Source organism: Pecten maximus, chromosome 14, assembly GCF_902652985.1.
Source record: "Pecten maximus chromosome 14, xPecMax1.1, whole genome shotgun sequence".
Lineage (NCBI taxonomy): Eukaryota > Metazoa > Mollusca > Bivalvia > Pectinida > Pectinidae > Pecten > Pecten maximus.
Genome location: NC_047028.1, coordinates 16,541,532 through 16,563,845, shown reverse-complemented (window position 1 = coordinate 16,563,845; position 22,314 = coordinate 16,541,532). Strand labels below are relative to the sequence as shown.

The 22,314-nt window shown below is 35.5% G+C and overlaps 2 protein-coding genes across 2 annotated transcripts in view; both read left to right on the top strand.

The window, feature by feature from the left end:
* Positions 1–21,270, top strand: part of LOC117341781 (toll-like receptor 4) — a 33,813-nt gene extending 12,543 nt beyond the window's left edge. The window contains exons 4-5 of the mRNA XM_033903644.1: positions 18,542–18,636; positions 19,585–21,270. Coding sequence (XP_033759535.1) covers positions 18,542–18,636; positions 19,585–21,008 — 1,519 coding nt within the window. The 3' untranslated portion in view covers positions 21,009–21,270. The remainder of the gene's footprint in view (positions 1–18,541; positions 18,637–19,584) is intronic.
* Positions 8,623–14,174, top strand: LOC117342764 (toll-like receptor 4). Its single transcript, XM_033905006.1, has 2 exons — positions 8,623–8,702; positions 10,036–14,174. The coding sequence occupies exon 2, from the start codon at positions 11,283–11,285 to the stop codon at positions 12,582–12,584; it is 1,302 nt and encodes a 433-aa protein (XP_033760897.1). The 5' UTR covers positions 8,623–8,702; positions 10,036–11,282; the 3' UTR covers positions 12,585–14,174.
* Positions 21,271–22,314: the final 1,044 nt, after the last annotated feature.

Sequence of the window (22,314 nt, the reverse complement as noted above, 5' to 3'; positions counted from 1 at the left end):
TGCTTAGAACATCCTGGGCGAAATACATACTTACAATGGAAGGACAGTGATTATGATGTTGGAGATGATCACTTATTCTGGGTCTATTTGCAAAACACGTTATTGTCCTAGAGAATGTTCTTAACTGGTAACACAATCAATAAGTAGTTTACATGTGTATTATTCAAATGGCAATAAAGTATTATATATGGTATCTTAATCCTCCATTTAGTGAAACTCGTTTAAGTATTTTAATAGGATGTTTTATATTAAGCTTATAAGCACAACGTTACTCAGTTTTTGAAGAAATGGAGATGTGAATGAAGCATAAAATTGTCTAAAGAGAGACACAGAGGGAGTCAAACCTTTGACTTCAATTTACAAGACTGGCGTTCTAACCATGATATTTGTAAAGTAAATGTTCAAAAGATTCCATATCATGAGGACAACCTGTTCCCTGGCCACTGCGGACTCCTCTCACAGTAAAACCCCTCAAGATTGTTGTAAAACAAGCTTACATTCTCGAAAATATGAGCACAAACTGAACAAGGCTGCCGAATTCCTACACGCACCATGCAGTCTTTAAAGTGATGAGATCCCTCTGAATTCGGATAGTATTTGTGATACATATCCTGGTATTGTCCAGTGTTGAGTTTAAATATTTCACCTGAGTAAAGCTATCCTTAGTCCAACAAAATACATATTCATATCTATATATATATATAACCATTATGTTGCATCTTGGTTATCAGTGATAACAACAAAAGCCCTCTTGCAATGTGTCTTTTTATTCAAGCTGTATTGATATTTTCAAACATTTCACATCTAAAGCATATTATTCATGTATACATTTATCACGATCAATTAAAAATGAGAAGGGAACACAATAGCAATTATCACGAAAATAATTATAACAAAAATAGTGATTGCTAATGAAAATCATAATTGTCAAATTATTAGAAAATCACCACCACCAAAACAGAAGAACTGTAAGGAAATAATTCATTTACTGTCTATGTGATGTACAAATCTAAGCTCACTTAAGTATTGATGTCATTTTTTTTTTAGTTTCATCGGGATATGAAACAAATTTTGTTTGCAAACTGTATGAATCCGCGTAGCGGATTCTTACAGAAGTTTGCAAAACAAAATGACAAAAATCTCAATTTTGATGGTACCAAATCATGTCAAATTCCCCGACTACTTTCAAGATTTCCATAGACATAATGCCGTTTATTTTACTATATCGTTTATCTTGTTTCTAGAATCCTTAAGATGACACAACCAAAACAAAACACTTTCCTTTTTGGTGTAGAAACTCAAAATGTAACACTTTTTATCATTTTGAATGTAAGTCAGACTTTAATTATCTCGGTATTCTATAAAGGGGTTTCATGGGAGTTCTTTAAGAGATAACCGTCGGTGTCTTTAAATAAACGTGATGTATTGTTGGTAGTAAAGAAATGACCTGATCTAAACAATTTAATACAATAAAAATGATAAAATCGAAAAACGTCAAATCAAAAATTCTGTTTACTCGTATGAAGTGTAGAATATTTTGTTGCAAATAATACAAATAGAAAGTTTTTAACAATCAAAATCGAATATGGATGCTTTAGCAAAATAAACATTTTCCCATATAAAGGAAACGACTCCAATATCGTAAAAAGGAAGAAAACTGAAAGTCTCCAAGGTAATTACAACTACAGAGATAAATTTTCACCAACTTCGCTAGCCAAAGCTAAGCATGGCGATGATACGCATATGACATATCTGGTGTGTAGTTATTATGTCGTAATGTTACGTTTTAAAATATTATATAGTCCGTAAGTTGTTTGTCATTTGTTTCCAGAATTCGTTTGCATCTTAGTCCGGAAAGTGTTTTTGAATTGTTTCCAGAATTCGTTTACATCTTAGTCAGTAAAGTGTTTGTGAATTGTTTCCAGAATTCGTTTGCATCTTAGTCCGGAAAGTGTTTTTGAATTGTTTCCAGAATTCGTTTACATCTTAGTCAGTAAAGTGTTTGTGAATTGTTTCCAGAATTCGTTTGCATCCTAGTCCGTAAAGTGTTAGTCAATTGCTTCCTGGATTCGTTTGCATTTTAGCCTGTAAAGTGTTTGTTAATTTTTTCCAGAATTCGTTTGCATCATCATCTTTACAACCTTTGTCCTACATTGTGAGTATGCCTTACGCCCAGGATGTTCTAAACACGTGATCTGGTTATATATTCTGAATAACCTTTCGGGCATTGAAGCTTTGTCTATGTCGTCCAGTATGATCACGATCAAGTTGGAACTATTTCTCTGAAACATATGTCTCCTGGACATTTCCAGTTCAAACTGTCCCCACGTGCTTGAAAGAAAGGTCTTTGTTATGACGAAGATGACCATTTACTTTCATTGATAGCGTCTATAATGTTGTCGGTTATGTCGGCAGCCAGTGGAAAGTCTCGATGATGTAAACACAGCTTTAGATTTATCTTCGTTTCGATATAATGCGTTAAATTATTGTTCACAAAATTCCAGTCGTTATGGTTGTAGGAGACAAAAGCATCGTATTTATATTGAGTTGTGTCCCCTTCTAGTTTGTGATACCCTCGGTATCGTCTGCGGATCATCAGGCAACAGTATTCAAGGGAGACCCTGTACCGGTATCCTATCGCGACGGTAACCAACACGAGAATAAACAAGACTGACGCACATATTGAGAAAATAAGCCATGTCTTGTCAATACAAGACTCCTTAAATGAAGGTAGTTTGTTATAAATGGAGACCATCTTCATATTAACACCAGTCAGGTCGTTACACATGTAGTTGTTCGGATCATCCAAGTTTTGTTGTATATATCCACTCGATAAAGTTGACAGTTTGACAACTACATTCAAAAGGATTTCCGTTAAGTAAAACTCGGAACTTTTATACGATGATTTTCCAACATTAACCGTTCATGTCCCCTTAATGATGATATTACATTCGATGTTAGATCAAGAATTGAAAGATTCGTAAGATATTTGATGTTGTTAGGAACACCGGTTAACCGATTATCAGCAAGTGTTAGACTTTTAAGAACGTCTCTTTGAGAAGTGAAAACGTTGTCTTGCAAGTTCGCCAACTTGTTTCCAGAAAAATCTACGTATTTCAATAGTGGTAGACCTCTAAGTAGTTCCTTTGAATCCTCATCAGTGAGGCCGACATTTAGAACACGAGTTCCTCCAAACTAGTGTAATTACGGAAACAAATCCTTTGACAAAGAAGAACATTGTAAACGTGACACATTGAGGAGTTTTAATTGATACAATCCTGCAAAAATTTGTCTACACGAGGTAGCCAAGTTTGTGCCTGATATATCGACTACTTTCAATATATTATTATGAACCATTAAAACGGTGTGCATGTCTGCATTTTTCGCCAAAAAATTTGATATATTCACTATTTCTAAAGATGATGGTGCATAAACATCAATCGTGTATCGTAAATTCTCGGAACGAGAAATAATTGTCCTTCCACGGATGCCGAAGATGACCGAAGATGTTTGATTGTCATAAACATTCTTTGTTCTCGTGACCGAACGGGTTTTTGCAAAAACCACTTGGGAGGACATGTCTAGAAATTTAAGGGACGGGAGAGGCAGCCGACCAAGGAAGGTTGCTGATTCACCAATTATCTTATTTAAGGATAGATTTATACTTTCAATGCATTTTGGATATTTTAGATATGAAAACACCCCTCTATGTATATATCCGATATGGTTGTGACTCAAATTTGTACGTCGCACACAAATGTCAGCAATGGGTTTGACTGAAACGTTTGTGAGAGGAATTGGAGGACTTAGATTCAGGAAGACATGTGTAAGTCCAATGAAATCCATTTTTCCTATCACGTAATGGTTCGAGTATCTTCATTAATTCTGTAATTGTCGTTAAATAGTACCTACGAAGAGAAAAATTCGTGATATTAGGAAAAGCTGATAGGAACCCGTTCTCAATGGGCCCTGCATCTCTTTTCCAGTAATTAATGACACAGTCAGCCGCTCGATGGGTGTATTTCTAAACCAGTGAAATGTTCCGTTCAGTATTGTACTATGTATTATCACATCTAAGTTTTTTAGATTACCTAACGTACACATTCCCGGAGTAAATGTATCCGGAGATTGAACTACTAATTTGACCAATTTTGTTAAGCGATTCATCTCTGTAGTGACATACGAAAAAACACATCCTTTTAATGAAATCGATTCTAAGTTTCGTAGTGGTTCAAACACTCCAGGTAAAAATGAGTCTGAATTGAAACTATTTGAATCCAAATCCAAAATACTAAGATTATTTTGTCCCCGAAACGCTTGCGACTCCAGTTTTATCATCGAGCAGTGCCCTAGAGATAACGAGTCTAGGTGGAAGAGATGTTTGAATGACCCATTTTGCAACACTTCGATAGGGTTGTCAGATACATCGAGATGGACCAAGGTATGAGGAAGATCCCTGGGAATCGATCGCAGTCCAAGACCGGTACAGTCTGCATCTGTAGAATGTTTCGTTATGGTACATCCGTGTCCGGATTACCTGTTGATAAAAGAGGCAGTAATCAATACCGGTAAAAGGAAAATCCACGTAGGCTTCATATCTAGATTCAAGGTGTCAATTCTGTAAATATAACAAATATAATTACTGGGCACAGTATAATAACAAGACAAAATATGTACAGAAAAATTGAATCTGTTTCTCGAATGAGTTCACGAAATCAATAGATATTGACGGGATATTGCGGGTCATGCACGAGACATATAACATAATTTGCGCTTGATACCAAGTTTTCAGACAGATCGGACAAGATAGAAAATTCACGCACTGGCCAGAGTGATATATTATCCAGGTAACGAAAGTATATCATGACCAGTGACTAGACAATGTAAGAAAGTAAAAAAATCCGAAATATATTTCCAAGTGTAATAATAAATGGTATGGATACATAACCAGGTGTTGGACATAACTGTAACGCATTCTTCAAATATTTATGTGTACGAAGCAAATTCGTACCACATGCAAACAATACTTAAGTTAGAATAACAGTTATTGATTAAAGACTAAAAAGGAGAGAGACATATTTCATATTTCCTATTATGGAATGTTATGTATCAATCACAGGTTTGCACTGCTATCTACTGTGAGATAAACAACATTCTATAGACAATATTTCATGTACACTGTGCGTTCGGTCGTTCGACCAATACTTCAAAGTGTATCCTACTTTTGTAGAGTGTAATTTAAGAGTGAGGTTAGGTGGATCCTATAGAAAACACTGAAAAAATCCGTCACATACGTTGTTTCGTACCTAATATTTTGTCGCAGGAACATACATTCGGAATAAAACAGTCAATTGTTGACAGGAAAAAAAGTTTTAAAAGTATTCCTGTTGCTACAAACAACATGCTACTATTATAATTGTAACTGTTCACTTACTGTCGAGAATGAAAACTGATAAAATCAGTATATGCCGAGTAGCCGATAGGAGGGTACCAAAGACAGAGACGTCGCTTTATAAAGACATTAAATACTGGGTTTCCCTACAGAGACCAGGAAGTTTTTCATAAGATTAAGGTCTAGAGATAAGGTATTGAATCATATCAAACGAAACGTATTACCCTGTCCCGACATAATGTTTGTTCTAAGCGGATTGTGTTTACCATTGATCTAAAGTATCATTTTGCTTTCGAATAATCATATCGTTTTTTTTTCTGAGATTATTTTTCTTACATATAATTGTAAATATTGACAAAAAACTAAGGAAATTAAACAAAATATACATTTATATTCATAATCATAAAGTAAGCAAGATATACGAGGCCTCCGACAACAATGAAACATTTTGACCTTTCATTGAATAGGAAATATATAATGTAATATATTGGGAAAGATTCTTGGTTCCAATTTATATTACTGCCCAGGCTGAGTGTATCTTAATGTACAATATACCATACCGTTTCCATCTAATAGAGGTGACACTGTCACCTGTAACGTTTTTCTATTGTTTACATCTAATACAGGTGTTGCTGCCATCTGTAAAGTTTTTCTATTGTTTACATCTAATACAGGTGGTACTGTCATCTGTAAAGTTTTTTTTCTGTTGTTTACATCTTATACAGGTGTTACTATCATCTATAAGGTTTTTGTATAGATTAATTGAGTCCATCAATCTTAATGTTTGTTTTTAGATTTAAATCAAACGTGCCATGTTTATCCATTATTTTTCAGTGTAACAGTACGAAATGTAGTTCGGGTGTTTTATCGCTTTTCTCATAGCTTTGATTCCTGATTATAAATTTGTAATGTGGCTGCCTTGCATGATAGATGGATAAATCGTGATTTATAAAGGAAAAGACTGTCAAACTGTGGTAGAGACCTAGGGAAAAGAGATGACTTTCATTATGATAATAATAACGAAATTTGACAAATGATAATTCAAAAGGGTTATGTTGTGAAGGTGGAAATAGTTCGAAAGGCCAGAGATAGAAATTGTTTTAATACGTTTCTTAATTCTGCAAAGGAAATAGTTTTGAGTGACCAATTTAACTCCTTGATATGATATATGTCGATCATTATCTTGTCAGGTACATCAAGCAATATATTCCGTTCAAAACCTTATTACATTACACCACATGTAAGGTAATGATCCTGTGTAAAAGGAAGAATTAAACCTTAAATCTTTTTCAAAGCTGAAAGTATGTGTTATATGAGTTAAAAGACAAGCGACCTCCAATGGAAATCGTGTATGAGGAAGTAACTGTTCGGTCGTATAATGGAAGGAATATCGAAAACAGGATAAGACAGGATTAACATACATAGGCAACCATTTATATATTTCGATGTCGGTTCCGTCTGCCACCACCAATATTCACCTCCCCCCAGTTTCTAAATGAAACGCTTCCAATATGTATTCGGTTATGTATCGCAGATTGCAACCTAGGTATTCCGTTACATGATCTCAGTACGGGTAGATAAGATACAACATGACCTATGACCTTACGACGACACACGCTAGGGTTTCTGAACTAAATGCTCCTGTTAACGAGGAGACAATAATAGCACAATTCATACATTGTATGATATTGACTTCACAAAACAGATAAAGACAACAACCTTTAACTTAAATGAGGCCAATATGGAAGGAAAGTTAAACATACAACACCGATATACCAATGAATGTAAAATCTATAGATAACATTTCATAATTGCATGGATTAAAGATGTGGTAAAGAGTATTCACCGTGGCCCTGTTTGTATCTATCGGAGTTACCTCCCTTTGTTTTACTCTGTCAGTGATAGTATAGCAATAGCTTAACCAACCCGAGAATTTTTTTTCTCCTGATCGGACGTCTACTGTTGCTTATCGGGTCAGATTTGTCAGTTGGAAAGTGTCAGTTACAGTTCCGGTTCTTAAGATTCTCATGTCATGGGGTTTGGGATCTGTTAGCATCCTGACAACTGTCTGCACGTCGTTTTTTCATTTAATAGTTTTTCATTAAAAAAACACACACAACACTTTTTGATTATATGGAAATATTATCCAAATTAAGCTCGTTAACAAGTAATCCAAATCTTTCTGACTATATATCCGCTTTAATCTACAGCACAGCAGTAAGGGCAATGTTTGCTTACTTTGAATAGATACAGATTATTTGAAGTTTTGATGTAGTTCTCCTGTGATATGCCGATAGTGTGTGCAGCTGCAGAATGATTTATTATGGTACATCTCTGTCCTGGTGATGTAAGCGATGGCGATCAGTATTGCTAAGATGGATATACATGTAGGGTTTATTTCTAGAATTGATTTGTCCAATCTGGATAGCAAAATAAATATTTAGTTAACATACGACGACGGAGAATGGTTTAACTATAATGTCAAAATTGTGCATTTTTCATCTGAAAAAGATAAACATCCAACTCTCAACCTCCCCTCCCTCATCCCCACACCTGCTGGCAAATAAATAAATGAATTCAAATAAAGTAAATTAATTATTTAAATGAAAACGTTTTGTAAGTTTTGAAAACTTACATATCCTGGGCACATCCCTTACCACATGTAATTACCAATACATCAGTACAGGAAATAAGACATCGACAAACAATTCGACATATATTTTTTGCTGCCGTATTGACTTTTTTTCTCAAATTATTCAGTAATAACAGGTTATTCAATTACTATTATTTAACGTACCTTTACTTTTCTACTTTGGTTATATCGATTATATCCATTGACTTAGATTGACTAGTACTCATATTAATTCTAGTCTAATTAAGGCTAGTGACAAAGTACTAAATACCTTACACCTTAAAACTACGGACTGATTTGCTCTGTAGCAAAATGTGTCATAATACCGAATAAAGGTATTCTAAAATGATTAATTCAATACATTTAAGATATTTCTATTTGGCTTTTGTTGCGAAATATGTCCGATGTTTTACCCCATACCTCATGACCCCGCCTATTACTAAACCTAATATCTAACCAAAGTATCCAAATTATACAAGGAAGTAAATATAGGAAAGTCAGAATAAGGAATTTCCCGTTACACTAAAACGAAATCTGACTCATTGGTTTATTTAAAATAGCATTACGCTGCCAAATATACGACCTAGCCTACCTAACAATTATTTTATATACTTCCAGTAGATAGACTGATTTGGTATTGACTTCATAGCACATAAACATGTATTCTCTTGGAAAAAGGTAAGTTAACATTTCTACATATACATTATATTGATCTTTCAAAATAACTTATTTGCAATATCATGAATCATTGTTATTTTTCTGCTGATTGATTTATATATTGGTAGTTCTTTTTATATAGAACATGATTAGACAGTAGATAATGTGTGAGTTTTAATAACCAGTAGTTTGGCATTCGCCTTAATGATATAGAAATTACTGACTTATGAATCATCGAAATCCTAAACTGAAATTATATTGTATTATAGATATTATATAACACGACTAATATGATATTTAAGAGTGCGTCGTTTCGATGACTACACTGTCACATCAATGTAAAGTGTTCTAGCACTAATGTCTATATTTATATATAGTGTCCGAGATGGTAACAGACTCGACTGACTTTTTATGATGTTTCGTCTCTATCATAAACCTATTGACACCAACTTCGAAAACAGTGTGACTGGATAGTAAGAATAAAATAAATCAAATAAGTGTAGTATATAGTATGTATACTGCAGCCGAATCGGCTACGCTTTGTTTAACACTTGGTCATAGATGTGCAAGAGTCTGTGGCCCCCTCGTCCCTGTTTAGTACTGGATCCCAACGGCGTATCCAGATGGCCTCCCTGACCGGTTGCCTGAATAGGTTACTATCCCTGTCGCCTATTTTAGCTTTGGCTGTTTCTGAAAGGCCTTTGTTGCAAGTAATATCCAATTATACTTGGAGTCTCAGATTGTTAGTGTTAAGAGTTTATTCTATGAGTGAGTGATATAGAAACTAGTGGTCAAATTGTTTGACCAAGAAGATATACCGGGTATGTCAGGAATAAGTTCTGATAGGGCTTTACAATATGGATCGAGCCATTTTTGACATCAACGGCAGAACAGCCGAAACTTAAACTTAAATTCATACTTTCGTTTCTTGTTCATGATAAGGGGGAATCTCACAATCCATCCTAGATTTATCTATCTAGTCCGATCTGTCTGGAAAGCTGTACATGGTATCTGACGCAAATAATGTTACATGTCTCTGGTGCATGACCCCGTAGTCTTCTCAATATAATTTCAAATACAATTTTTATCAACGATATCATAGTAATTTGCTATTTTCTTTTTTCCTATTAAAAATGCGAGAATATTGACAGGGGAAGTAAGTCAGTGTGAGGGTCGCGGATAAACCAATGATGTTATGATTCAGTGTTACAGAAAATTCCTCCCATCCTTACATCTGTTGTTTTCATGAACTCATGCGAGTAATAGATTCTATTTTCTGTACAGATTTTATCTTCACCAAAAGTTTAACGTGATTTTATGATGTGCCCTATATTTGTGTATATTATTTTTCCAGATATGATACATGGAATCTAGATATGAAGCCTACGCCGATATTCGTCTTACAGGTATTGATTGCCGTCTCTTACATCACCAGAACATCTGGACACGGATGTACCATAACGAAACATTCTACAGACGCGGACTGTACCGGTCTAGGTCTGAAATCAATCCCTAGGGACCTTCCTCCTACCTTGGTCCATCTCGATGTATCTGACAACCCTATCGAAGTGTTACGGAATGGATCCTTTAAACATCTCTTCCACCTAGACTCGTTATCTCTAGAGAACTGCTCTATGACAAAACTTGAGTCACAAGCGTTTCAGGGACTTAACAATCTCAGCGTTTTGGATTTGGATTTAAATAGTTTCAATTCAGACTCATTTTCACCAGGAGTATTTCAACCACTAAGGAACTTAGAATCAATTTCATTAGATGGATGTGTTTTTTCGTATGTCACTACAGAAATAAATCGCTTAACAAAATTGGTCAAATTAGTAGTTCAATCTCCGGATACATTGACTCCGGGAATGTGTACTTTAGGTAATCTAAAAAGATTAGATGTGATAATACATAGTACAATACTGAACGGAACATTTCACTGGTTTAGAAATACACCCATCGAGCAGCTGACTGTGTCATTTATCACTGAAAAAGATGCAGGGCACATTGAGAATGGATTCTTAACAGTGTTTCCTAATATCACGAGTTTGTCTGTTCAAGGATACTATTTAATGCCAGTTACAGCCATAATGAAGATACTGGAACCATTACGTGATAGGAAAATGGATTTCATTGGACTTACACATATCTTTCTGAACCTTCTTCCTCCGATTCCTCTAACAAACGTTTCAATCAAACCCATTGCTGACATCTGTGTACGACATTTAGATTTAAGTCACAACCAAATCGGATATATACAGAGAGGTGTGTTTTCATACCTGAAATATCCTCATTGCCTTGAAAGTATCAATCTATCATTTAATCAAATATTCGCTCAATCAATACGTTTTCCTTGACTGGCTGCCTCTCCCGTCTCTGAAATTTCTAGACTTGTCCTCCCAAGTGATTCCCGGAAAAATCCGTTCGGTCACGAGAACAAAGAAAATTTTTGACAATCATACGTCTGCAGGCATTCTTAGAACACTTAGTTCCCCTTCCGAGAATTTCCGATACACGATTGATGTTTATGTACCACCATCTTTAGAAATAGTGAATGCATCAAATTTTTTGACTAAAAATGCAGACATACACACCGTTTTAATGGTTCAGGATAATGTTTTGAAAGTGGTCGATATATCAGGCACAAATTTGGCTACCTCGTGTAGACAAATTTTTGCAGGATTGTATAAATTAAAACACCTCAATGTGTCACGTTTACAATGTTCTTCTTTGTCAAAGGATTTTTTCCGTAATTACACTAGCTTGGAAGAACTTGTGTTCAGGAGTTCTCACCTTGATGTCGGCCTCACTGATGAGGTTTCCATTGGCCTATTGAGAGGTCTACCACTATTGAAATACGTAGATTTGTCTGGAAATAAGTTGATTAATGTGCATGACAGGCTCTTCACTTCTCAAAGAAACGTTCTCAAAAGTCTAACACTTGCTGATAATCGGTTAACCTGTGTTCCTAACACCATCAAATATCTTACGAATCTCTCAGCTCTTGATATAACATCAAATTTGATATCATCATTAGAGGATCATGAACGTTTGGTGTTGGAAAACCATCGTCTAAAATGTCCTAACTTTAAACTTTTACTGAAGGGAAACCCTTTTGAGTGTAGCTGTCAAACTGTCAACTTTATCGAGTGGATATATACAACAAAACTTTCCCTGGATGATCCAAGGAACTACATGTGTACCGACCGAACTGGTGTTAGTATGAAGATGGTATTTTTCTATAACAATTTACCTGCATTTAGGGAGACATGCGTAGACAGGACATGGCTTATTTTCTCAATATGTGCGTCAATCTTGTTTGTCCTTGTGTTGGTTACCGTCGCGGTGGGATACCGGTACAGAGTTTCCATTAACTACTGTTGCCTGGTGATCCGCAGACGATACCGAGGATATCACAATATAGAAGGGGACACAACTCAATATAAATACGATGCTTTTGTAGCCTACAACTTTGACTACAGATTTGTTTGTAATGATTTACACGAACATATCGAAAATGTGATGAATTTAAAACTGTGTTTACACCATCGCGACTTTCAGCCAGCTGTCGACATAACCGACAACATTATGGACGCTATCAGTGAAAGTAAATGGATCATCATCGTAATTACAAAGAGTTTTCTTTCAAGCACGTGGGGACAGTTTGAATTGGAAATGTCCAGGAGACATATGTTTCAGAGAAACAGCTCCAACTTGATAGTGATCATACTTGACGACATAGACAAAGTTAAAATGCCGAGGACGTTATACAGAATTTATAACCAGATCACTTGCTTAGAACATCCTGGGCGAGAGACATACTTACAATGGAAGGACAAAGATTATGATGTTGAAGATGCTCATTTATTCTGGGCCTATTTGAAAAACACTTTATTGGCTTAGAATATGTTCTTAAATGAGACTTTGTTTACGAATTCAACAAACAAATATGTTTTTATCTATAATGGAAAGAGCTACTTCGCTTGTGTTATGCCGGTTGGTTTATACAATTAAATCTAAATAATCATCTTTGTTGTGATATATCTTGTTGTAACAACTATATATGATCATGCATGTATCGATATGTTAGTTGTACCATAACTGTCAAATGAAACAATGAAATGTTCGTTCCTTTATTGTTTAAGGAATTTCACTCTTGACTGTCATTGAAACATCATTTCACTGTTAATTTGTGTTGTTGTTTTGAGCCTACTAAATTGGCAATCATTGGTGATCAGGACATGATGTTTAGTTATTGAATAATTATGAGCAGAAAATAAGTTTACCGTTATGTGTTATCGGATAATCTCATATAGTCCGGCTGAGGCATATTTTTTCTCGTGAAAATTGTTCAGCATCATGATATAATATCAAATCTGACATTAATATTTCAGTTAATCTCTCGTCCAGGCTTTAGTTTATCTCGGTAAACACGTCCGTATTTACCGAAAGCAATCATTGATTATCTTTTCGGAACCTCTTTAGGGTTATCTGCTTACTATCTACTAGGTTTTCTCGTATTTTATCGATGCTTATATGGTGGCGCGGGAGGTCTCTCGTACCTGAATTCTTAAGAGATTTCCTAACAACAATGGAGATACACCCCTCTAAAATATTACGAGAAATCTCATGGGCCGTTCACTTTGTTAGCTATACAACCTTTTCCTATCAGTAAAGCTTTGAAATTGTAAGAGGTCAGTATACTGACCCCATAAGGAACCAATAACACTATCATTATGTGTCTGGTCGTTGATATACGAGGAATAACCAGTTCAGAATATTAGCTCGAATTGTCTGATTTTCCCAAAAAGAACCATGAATTGTGGTATGGTTATCAGAGTGTCCTGTCGTAGTTAGGTGACAAGCACTTGACAAAAATGTATCAATTGTTTGGGTTTGGAACACTATCTTGAACATATTTCAGCTATGATCCAGACTGTGTGTTTATGTGAAAACCACTTCCTACTGGTTATCCGGGATATTTGCGTTGGGAAATCCCCTCTGATTGTATTTTCCGATGTTTTCTGATTGGCTGATATTTTTGGGTTGTGGTTATAATCACCTCACCTGTTCATCACTTTACGCCCGGGTATTGGTCTACCTAGCGTCACAAGTAACACACTGTACTGTCATTTTGAGGCAAATAATTAAATATAGCTATACAGTCATGTATTTTAGTATTTAGTCTAGCAGGGGCTTACATGTATCTGGCCAGCTCGTCTTTCTCTGTTATAGGGTCAGGTTTGTAGGATTACATTTCAGCGCGTTAGACCTCTAACTTATCCGGCTTACCGGGTCGTCTTTCTTCCTTATAGGTTTGTTAAATTTGGGGTATTTTGTGTACATTTATACGAAGAGAGGTGCAGAGGTGAATGTATTATGTATTGGCCGGACAGACGGTTTAATGACATACGCATTTAGTGCATATTTTGTCATCGTATTTCATCTGATCATCACTATCACAAACTGAAAGTAAAGAAAAACTAAACTTTATCGACTATGCTGTCATTCATTGATCTGTAGCACATTTACACCTGTTTTAAAGCTAGTTACTAGTTTGATGGAAATTCAACGAAAAATGTACGTACATATTGTATGTCAAAAATATCTACTGCTAGTTGTAGATAAATTTGTACACAAAAAGTGTACGTACAAATCCTGTGTCAAAACACCTGTTACTAGTAACACATTTTTGACACAATATGTACGTACATTTTCCGTTGACAAAACGTACTACTAGTAACACTATTTTGTCCGTCCGATATCGGCCATCGTAAAATTTCTTTCGACCAAAATGACCAGCAACATTGGCGGTTTTTACAGCAGGAACACCGGTACTGGCACATGTACACGTGCTGGTGCTTATGTGTTCTCATGGGCACTTCAAATCTACTAGTTAAAATAGTGCCGTTACATGGAAAACTTTTTTCTGTAGGTTCTCAGTACAGCGGGTCAAGAAGAAGTTATGCAATGTTACAACTGGACCAAGCAGACGGGGCATGGATCCATCCGAACAAGGGAACATCCATCATCATTCTTTGTCCGTGTCTTCTCAAACATCAGTCTTGAATTAATCATTTAAGGATATGATTTTTTTCTGAGAAGTCGTCTTTGATATTTTTTGAAATAGTAGAGCACATAACTATTGAGCATCAGGATTATATATTATTTTTTTATATAGATGATGGGCGTAATTTTCCGTTAATCAGGCTGTACTGGAATATGTTCAACTATCCTGAGTATGCCACGTTAAAAAAATAACGTACAGGTATATAACATATATTTACCTTCGATATAGATAATGGCATTATTTTTGGTTTATCTGGCAATTCTGACTTTCTGTCTCTCCGGTAGTGTTATGCTGTGGGTATACAGATTTAGTATGCAAGGAGCTTGTATGTGATTTAAATAAATACCAATTTCTATCTGTTGTCAGCGAAAAAAAGGTCGGAATACTTCTTTAAAAAGAACACCTGTTGATACCGATCGAATTGGCGATGTACGAAATCGATCATTCTTCTACACCTGCGGCGATTGTTTTTGTAAGCTTTGTATTGGGGCATACGCGTGTATAAGGTAAATTTGTACATAATACCTATGACTAGCTGAGCATTATGATTTAATTGCGTACTGATCAAAATAGTCACGCTGAAAACACGCATCATCGAAGCAGTACAGTCTGTTTTTCTATCAGAAAGCTAGAAAGCCGGAGTTTCACATCTAACTTGCATGAGGCCCTGAATTGGTTGTTTTTGCAGCAGACAAATTCGCATACGATTAGGAAGCTAACAGTAGATCAGATTTCAATCATTTTAAAATGTAATATCGATGTTTTGAATAAGGTCGGAATGAACTGGTTAATGTTTAGGAAAGTTCCACTGTATTATATTTCTGAAATGTTTCTCAATATTCTATTTTTACAATTTAGAACGTAACCAGGAAGATATATCTCGAATTCTTTCTTCTTTGTTTGTGTGTATCATATTCTCTTGCTTATGAACGTATACATATGTCCGCTGAGTGGTCCAGTATTCGTATAATTAAACTAGATTTCCCCATCCTTAAATAGATTCATTGTACACACTTCCTAATCGGCTGTATATAGCAGTGTGAGTGCGTTGTGTTATCAGAGGAAACAGATCAGTTTGGTAACGACTATACTGCACACACACATATATATATAGCCTTCTGAAAGGTAAGTGAACAATTCTTTATATGTAGTGTATAAATGATTCGATATCACTTTATTATACCTTCAGTGTTATGTATGACTACATCGTGGTTGATAAAATACAATTATACTGTATTTTATACGAACAATTTCCGCATCTAGTGAATTGGGAGTCAGCAGATTAGAATTACTGACTGGAGAATCATCGGACTCCTTATACGAAATAAGACAGGATTGGATGTAACAGTGATAAATTACAAATAACAGTGAAAGGTGAAGTGGAGGCTTCTTGATGAACACTCAGGAAATAAAACCTGGTCCAATACGTTTCTTATCTCATTTTTTTTCTCGAAAGAGCCAAGATTATTCTTACTACAAACAATCACCCACTTTACAAACTGTAAATCTCCACTCACCTTAGGCGTAAACCAGTAGATCTGTGTGTGTCGAGTAGCCGATAGACGTCGCTTTATGGGTCTCTTATGCTGGGTTTCTCTACAGAGACCAGGCAGTCAATCATAAGAGTAAATTCGATAGATATGGTATTGGATCATATCCCACGAAAATACTAACTTTTTTCCCGACATGCTACAGATGCATTTTATTTCTCTTTCCCAAAATATTATTTTAGCGGGTATGCCTTCCGTTGATCAAAAATATCAGTTTTTGTAATTTTCATATCCTGATTTCTTAGATAACGTTGCTACATGTAATTCCAAAAAGATCACTCCAACAATAATATTTGAAATTTTCTCTTTTTCCATGGTCATAATTGTTTAAATGAATTATAATTTATTTTTTATTACTTTTTAATTAATTGGTAAGCATACCGATGAAACACAATAAAGTTAGGGACAAACTAAAATTAAAAATTAACATTTCTGTGATAGCAGCCATAATATGAATGATATATATATAATTATATTATTTTGGAATATGGATAAAAGGCAAAAAGGGCAAATCATGCTAACGCAATTCCATCGCATATGGCAAGAAGCCAATGTTGGTGTGACCTTATGAATGATGGATACATAAATTTTATTCCTGAAATATACCCGTGTGGTCAGATTGTCTAATTTATTGAGATTTACTCAGATCATTCTGTACCAATGTATAGTCATGTCGGCCATTAACATACAAATTCGGATTATTGAATATATACTTATTTACATGTAATTATTAAAAAGTGGATTACTGCAGTAGTCATGACACAGGTACAGGTGGATGCTATGTATCATATCGGTATTTGATCTAATTAATCCAGATAATTTTGCATATACATATTACTGTATTACGCTGGACGTGTTTTGCTATTTGTGGAAGCTATAGATTTCGATACGGTGACAAAACTGCGTCCTCATCTCTGCCAACAGCTGATCGCGAATAAGATATCGAGCGCAATGACGAACAGAATTTTTGGTATTATTATGCGTAATTTGCCATTTTCTGTAAAACTACGAGGGCTGATTGATAAGTTGTGAACTTTGTTTTTAATGAAGTACTCAAGGATGTGCTTTTTAGGTCCTACTAGTCTCTGACTATACCCAAGGACTGGTCTCATTTGGTCAATTTATATCGACGAGGTAGCTCTCTAAAATAAACAAGACAAGTGGGGTTTTTTTTGCAAAAAGGACAAAATCGGTTAGGGTTAGGGTGAAAGAGTCTGCCATTGACAAGGCTGTCATTCACGATTGTGGCTTTAAATCGATAGAGCATCCGCCTTATTCACCTGATTCGTCAGACAGCTATTTCAGGCACCCTAACTCTAACCCTAACATTGAGTGGATGACTTTCTGAACAGCCAAGAAAAGGCGTTCCATTGAGGCCCTTAAACACCGTTGGCAAAAGCGTATATATACTGAAGCGGATTATGTTGAAAATGACACAATGTGTTCGACAAAATTCAAATCCTTCGATACGAAGCTCACAACTTATCAATCAGCACTCGTACATGCTTGCCTTGAATTGCTTAATAATTTTTGACCAAATATCATCCATTCAAATACAACAAATTGAAAACAAATGCTTAAAAACAGTAATAATGCATCCCTTTATGTCATGCAGTGCCTAACACAGCGGGTAACTCTTCGGAATGTGCAGATATTCATATGGACACACGTAGCAAAGAAATGGGGCGCAACATTAACCCCAAGTGCTTTGTATATACAGTGTATATGTTTGCGAACCTGTTCAAGTTATGCCTATTTTATACAACAGTTCTCATCTTTTATGTTGCCTATTGACGCTGGAATTTGGGCAATCGTGTTCATCCGCGCGGCTTCAAACTCCTTGCGACCTACTGATCATGTCGGAAAATAATGTTCAGTTAGTCTTTGGTTGAAGTCAATAGAGTTAATACCATCAATTCACCACTGACTATAAATATATAAATACTTACACAAATAACGCATACCAAATACAAATAATGCACAGCTTGTCGTCGCCTAGTGTTAGTACATACAATGCATAGCTTGTCATCACCGAGTAATAGAACAGAGTATGCATAGTTTGTCATCACTGATTGTTCTACCTTGGCAAAAAGACATAGCTGTAATTACATATGGTTAGGGAACTCCTACTTAATTGAATCGACCGTGATTTTGTTAAATCAGTAGATGTAAAAGATATGACGGGATATACCAAAACCAATTGTTGCTACTTAAACTTATTAATAAACTTATTATTCCAGATTTGACTCTTCAAAGATAGATATGAAGCCTACATGGATATTCCTCTTATCGATGTTTGCTGCCAATAACATCACCAGAACATATGGACACAGATGTACCATAACGAAACATTCTACAGATGCAAACTGTACCGGCCTAGGACTGAGGTTAATCCCCAGGGATCTTCCTCCTACCTTGGTCCATCTCGATGTATCTCACAACCCAATCAGAATATTACGGAATGGATCCTTTAAACATCTCATCCACCTAGATGCATTATACCTAGAACACTGTTCATTGACAGTACTGGAGCTTCAAGCGTTTCAGGGACTAAGTAATCTTAGTGTATTAAGTTTGAATTCAAATCGATTCACTTCACACACTTTTTTTCCTGGGGTGTTTGAACCACTGCAGAACTTAGAAACGATTTCTTTAAACAGTTTTCCATTTTCTTATGTTACTAACGAGTTAAACCGACTAGTGACCTTAAGAAATTTAGTAATCCAATCTTCGGGTACGTTCACTCTGGGGTTGTGTACTTTAAGAAATCTAAATAATTTAGAAGTGTTCATGCAAGGAGCAGTAATGAACGGAACATTTCAATGGTTTAGAAATACTCCTATCACGAAGTTAACCGTAACATTTTTTGATGAAACATTTGAATTATTTGAGAATGGATTGTTATCATCTTTTCCAAATATCACCTATTTATCTTTTAATAAGTGTTATTTCAAGTCTATTACAGAGTTCATGAAGATCTTGGTACCGATCAGGGATTTGACCATCGATTTCATTGGATTGAGACATATATTTTCACATCTTAGCATCCCAGTTCGTCTTACGAGTGTTTCGGTCAAACCTATTGGTAACATCTGTGTGCGTAATTTAGATTTAAGCTACGACCAAATTGGATACGTAGAGTTTGGTACATTTTCTTTTTTGAAATACAAGAATTGCATTGAAAGTATAAACCTGTCAAATAATCTTATTGTCGGTCCATCATTAATATTTCTCACGTGGCTTCCTCTCCCATCCTTACAATTGTTAGACTTGTCTTCTCAAGTATACTCCCTATCCACTCACCTGGGTACTAGAATAAACAATTTTACTTTACCCCAATCATTAAAGGTGATTAATATATCCTATTTTACAGCCCAAAATATAGATATAGACGATACTTTCTTGATAGAAAACAATCGTTTAAAAGTTCTAGATATCACAGGTACGAAACTGGACAATTCATGTAGACAGGTCCTTAAAGGATTGTATAAATTAAAACACCTCAATGTGTCACGTTTACAATGTTCTTCTTTGTCAAAGGATTTTTTCCGTAATTACACTAGTTTGGAGGAACTCGTGTTCAGGAGTTCTCACCTTGATGTCGGCCTCACTGATGAGGTTTCCATGGACCTATTGAGTGGTCTATCACTATTGAAATACGTAGATTTTTCTGGAAACAAGTTGACGAACTTGCAAGACAACGTTTTCACTTCTCAAAGAGACGTTCTCAAAAGTCTAACACTTGCTGATAATCGGTTAACCGGTGTTCCTAACAACATCAAATATCTTACGAATCTTTCAGTTCTTGATCTAACATCGAATGTAATATCATCATTGGGGGAACATGAACGTTTGATGTTGGAAACTCATCGTACAAAAGTTCCTAACTTCCGAGTTTTACTGAAGGGAAATCCTTTTGAATGTAGTTGTCAAACTGTCAACTTTATCGAGTGGATATATACAACAAAACTTGCCCTGGATGATCCGAACAACTACATGTGTACCGACCGGAGTGGTGTTAATATGAAGATCGTATCCATTTATAACAAATTATCTACATTTAGGGAGACATGCGTAGACAGGACATGGCTTATTTTCTCAATATGTGCGTCAATCTTGTTTGTTCTCGTGTTGGTTACCGTCGCGGTGGGATACCGTTACAGAGTTTCCATTAACTACTGCTGCCTGGTGATCCGCAGACGATACCGAGGATATCACAATATAGAAGGGGACACAACTCAATATAAATACGATGCTTTTGTATCCTACAATTTTGAGGACTACAAATTTGTTTGTAATGATTTAATGGATCATGTCGAGAGGGAGATGAATCTGAAATTGTGTTTACACCATCGCGACTTTACACCAGCTGTCGACATAACTGACAATATAATGGATGCTATCAGTGAGAGTAAATGGATTATCATCGTCATTACAAAGAGTTTTCTGTCTAGCACGTGGGGCCAGTTTGAAATAGAAATGTCCAGGAGACATATGTTTCAGAGAAACAGCTCCAACTTGATCGTGATCATGCTTGATGACATAGACAAAGTTAAAATGCCGAGGAAGTTATTCAGAATATATAACCAGATCACGTGCTTAGAACATCCTGGGCGAAATACATACTTACAATGGAAGGACAGTGATTATGATGTTGGAGATGATCACTTATTCTGGGTCTATTTGCAAAACACGTTATTGTCCTAGAGAATGTTCTTAACTGGTAACACAATCAATAAGTATGTTACATGTGTATTATTCAAATGGCAATAAAGTATTGTATATGGTATCTTAATCCTCCATTTAGTGAAACTCGTTTAAGTATTTTAATAGGATGTTTTATATTAAGCTTATAAGCACAAAGTTACTCAGTTTTTGAAGAAATGGAGATGTGAATGAAGCATAAAATTGTCTAAAGAGAGACACAGAGGGAGTCAAACCTTTGACTTCAATTTACAAGACTGGCGTTCTAACCATGATATTTGCAAAGTAAATGTTCAAAAGTGTCCATATCATGAGGACAACCTGTTCCCTGGCCACTGCGGACTCCTCTCACAGTAAAACCCCTCAAGATTGCTGTAAAACAAGCTTACATTCTCGAAAATATGAGCACAAACTGAATTCGGATAGTATTTGTGATACATAGCCTGGTATCGTCCAGTGTTGAGTTTAAATATTTCACCGGAGTAAAGCTATCCTTAGTCCAACAAAATACATATTCATATCTATATATATATAACCACTATGTTGCATCTTGGTTATCAGTGATAACAACAAAAGCCCTCTTGCAATGTGTCTTTTTATTCAAGCTGTATTGATATTTTCAAACATTTCACATCTAAAGCATATTATTCATGTATACATTTTATCACGATCAATTGAAAATGAGAAGGGAACACGATAGCAATTATCACGAAAATAATTATAACAAAAATAGTGATTGCTAATGAAAATCATAATTGTCAAATTATTAGAAAATCACCACCACCAACACAGAAGAACTGTAAGGAAATAATTCATTTACTGTCTATGTGATGTACAAATCTAAGCTCACTTAAGTATTGATGTCATTTTTTTTAGTTTCATCCGCGTAGCGGATTCTTACAGAAGTTTGCAAACAAAATGACAAAAATCTCAATTCTGGTGGTACCAAATCATGTCAAATTCCCCGACTCCTTTCAAGATTTCAACAAGTGAAGCATTACTTTCTGAAGGACGAAATATCAACAGGACGAAGTTTCATACTCAAAATTAGACATAATGCCGTTTATTTTACTAGATCGTTTATCTTGTTTCTAGAATCCTTAAGATGACACAACCAAAACAAAACACTTTCCTTTTTGGTGTAGAAACTCAAAATGTAACACTTTTTATCATTTTGAATGTAAGTCAGACTTTAATTATCTCGGTATTCTATAAAAGGGTTTCATGGGAGTTCTTTAATAGATAACCGTCGGTGTCTTTAAATAAACGTGATGTATTGTTGGTAGTAAAGAAATGACCTGATCTAAAC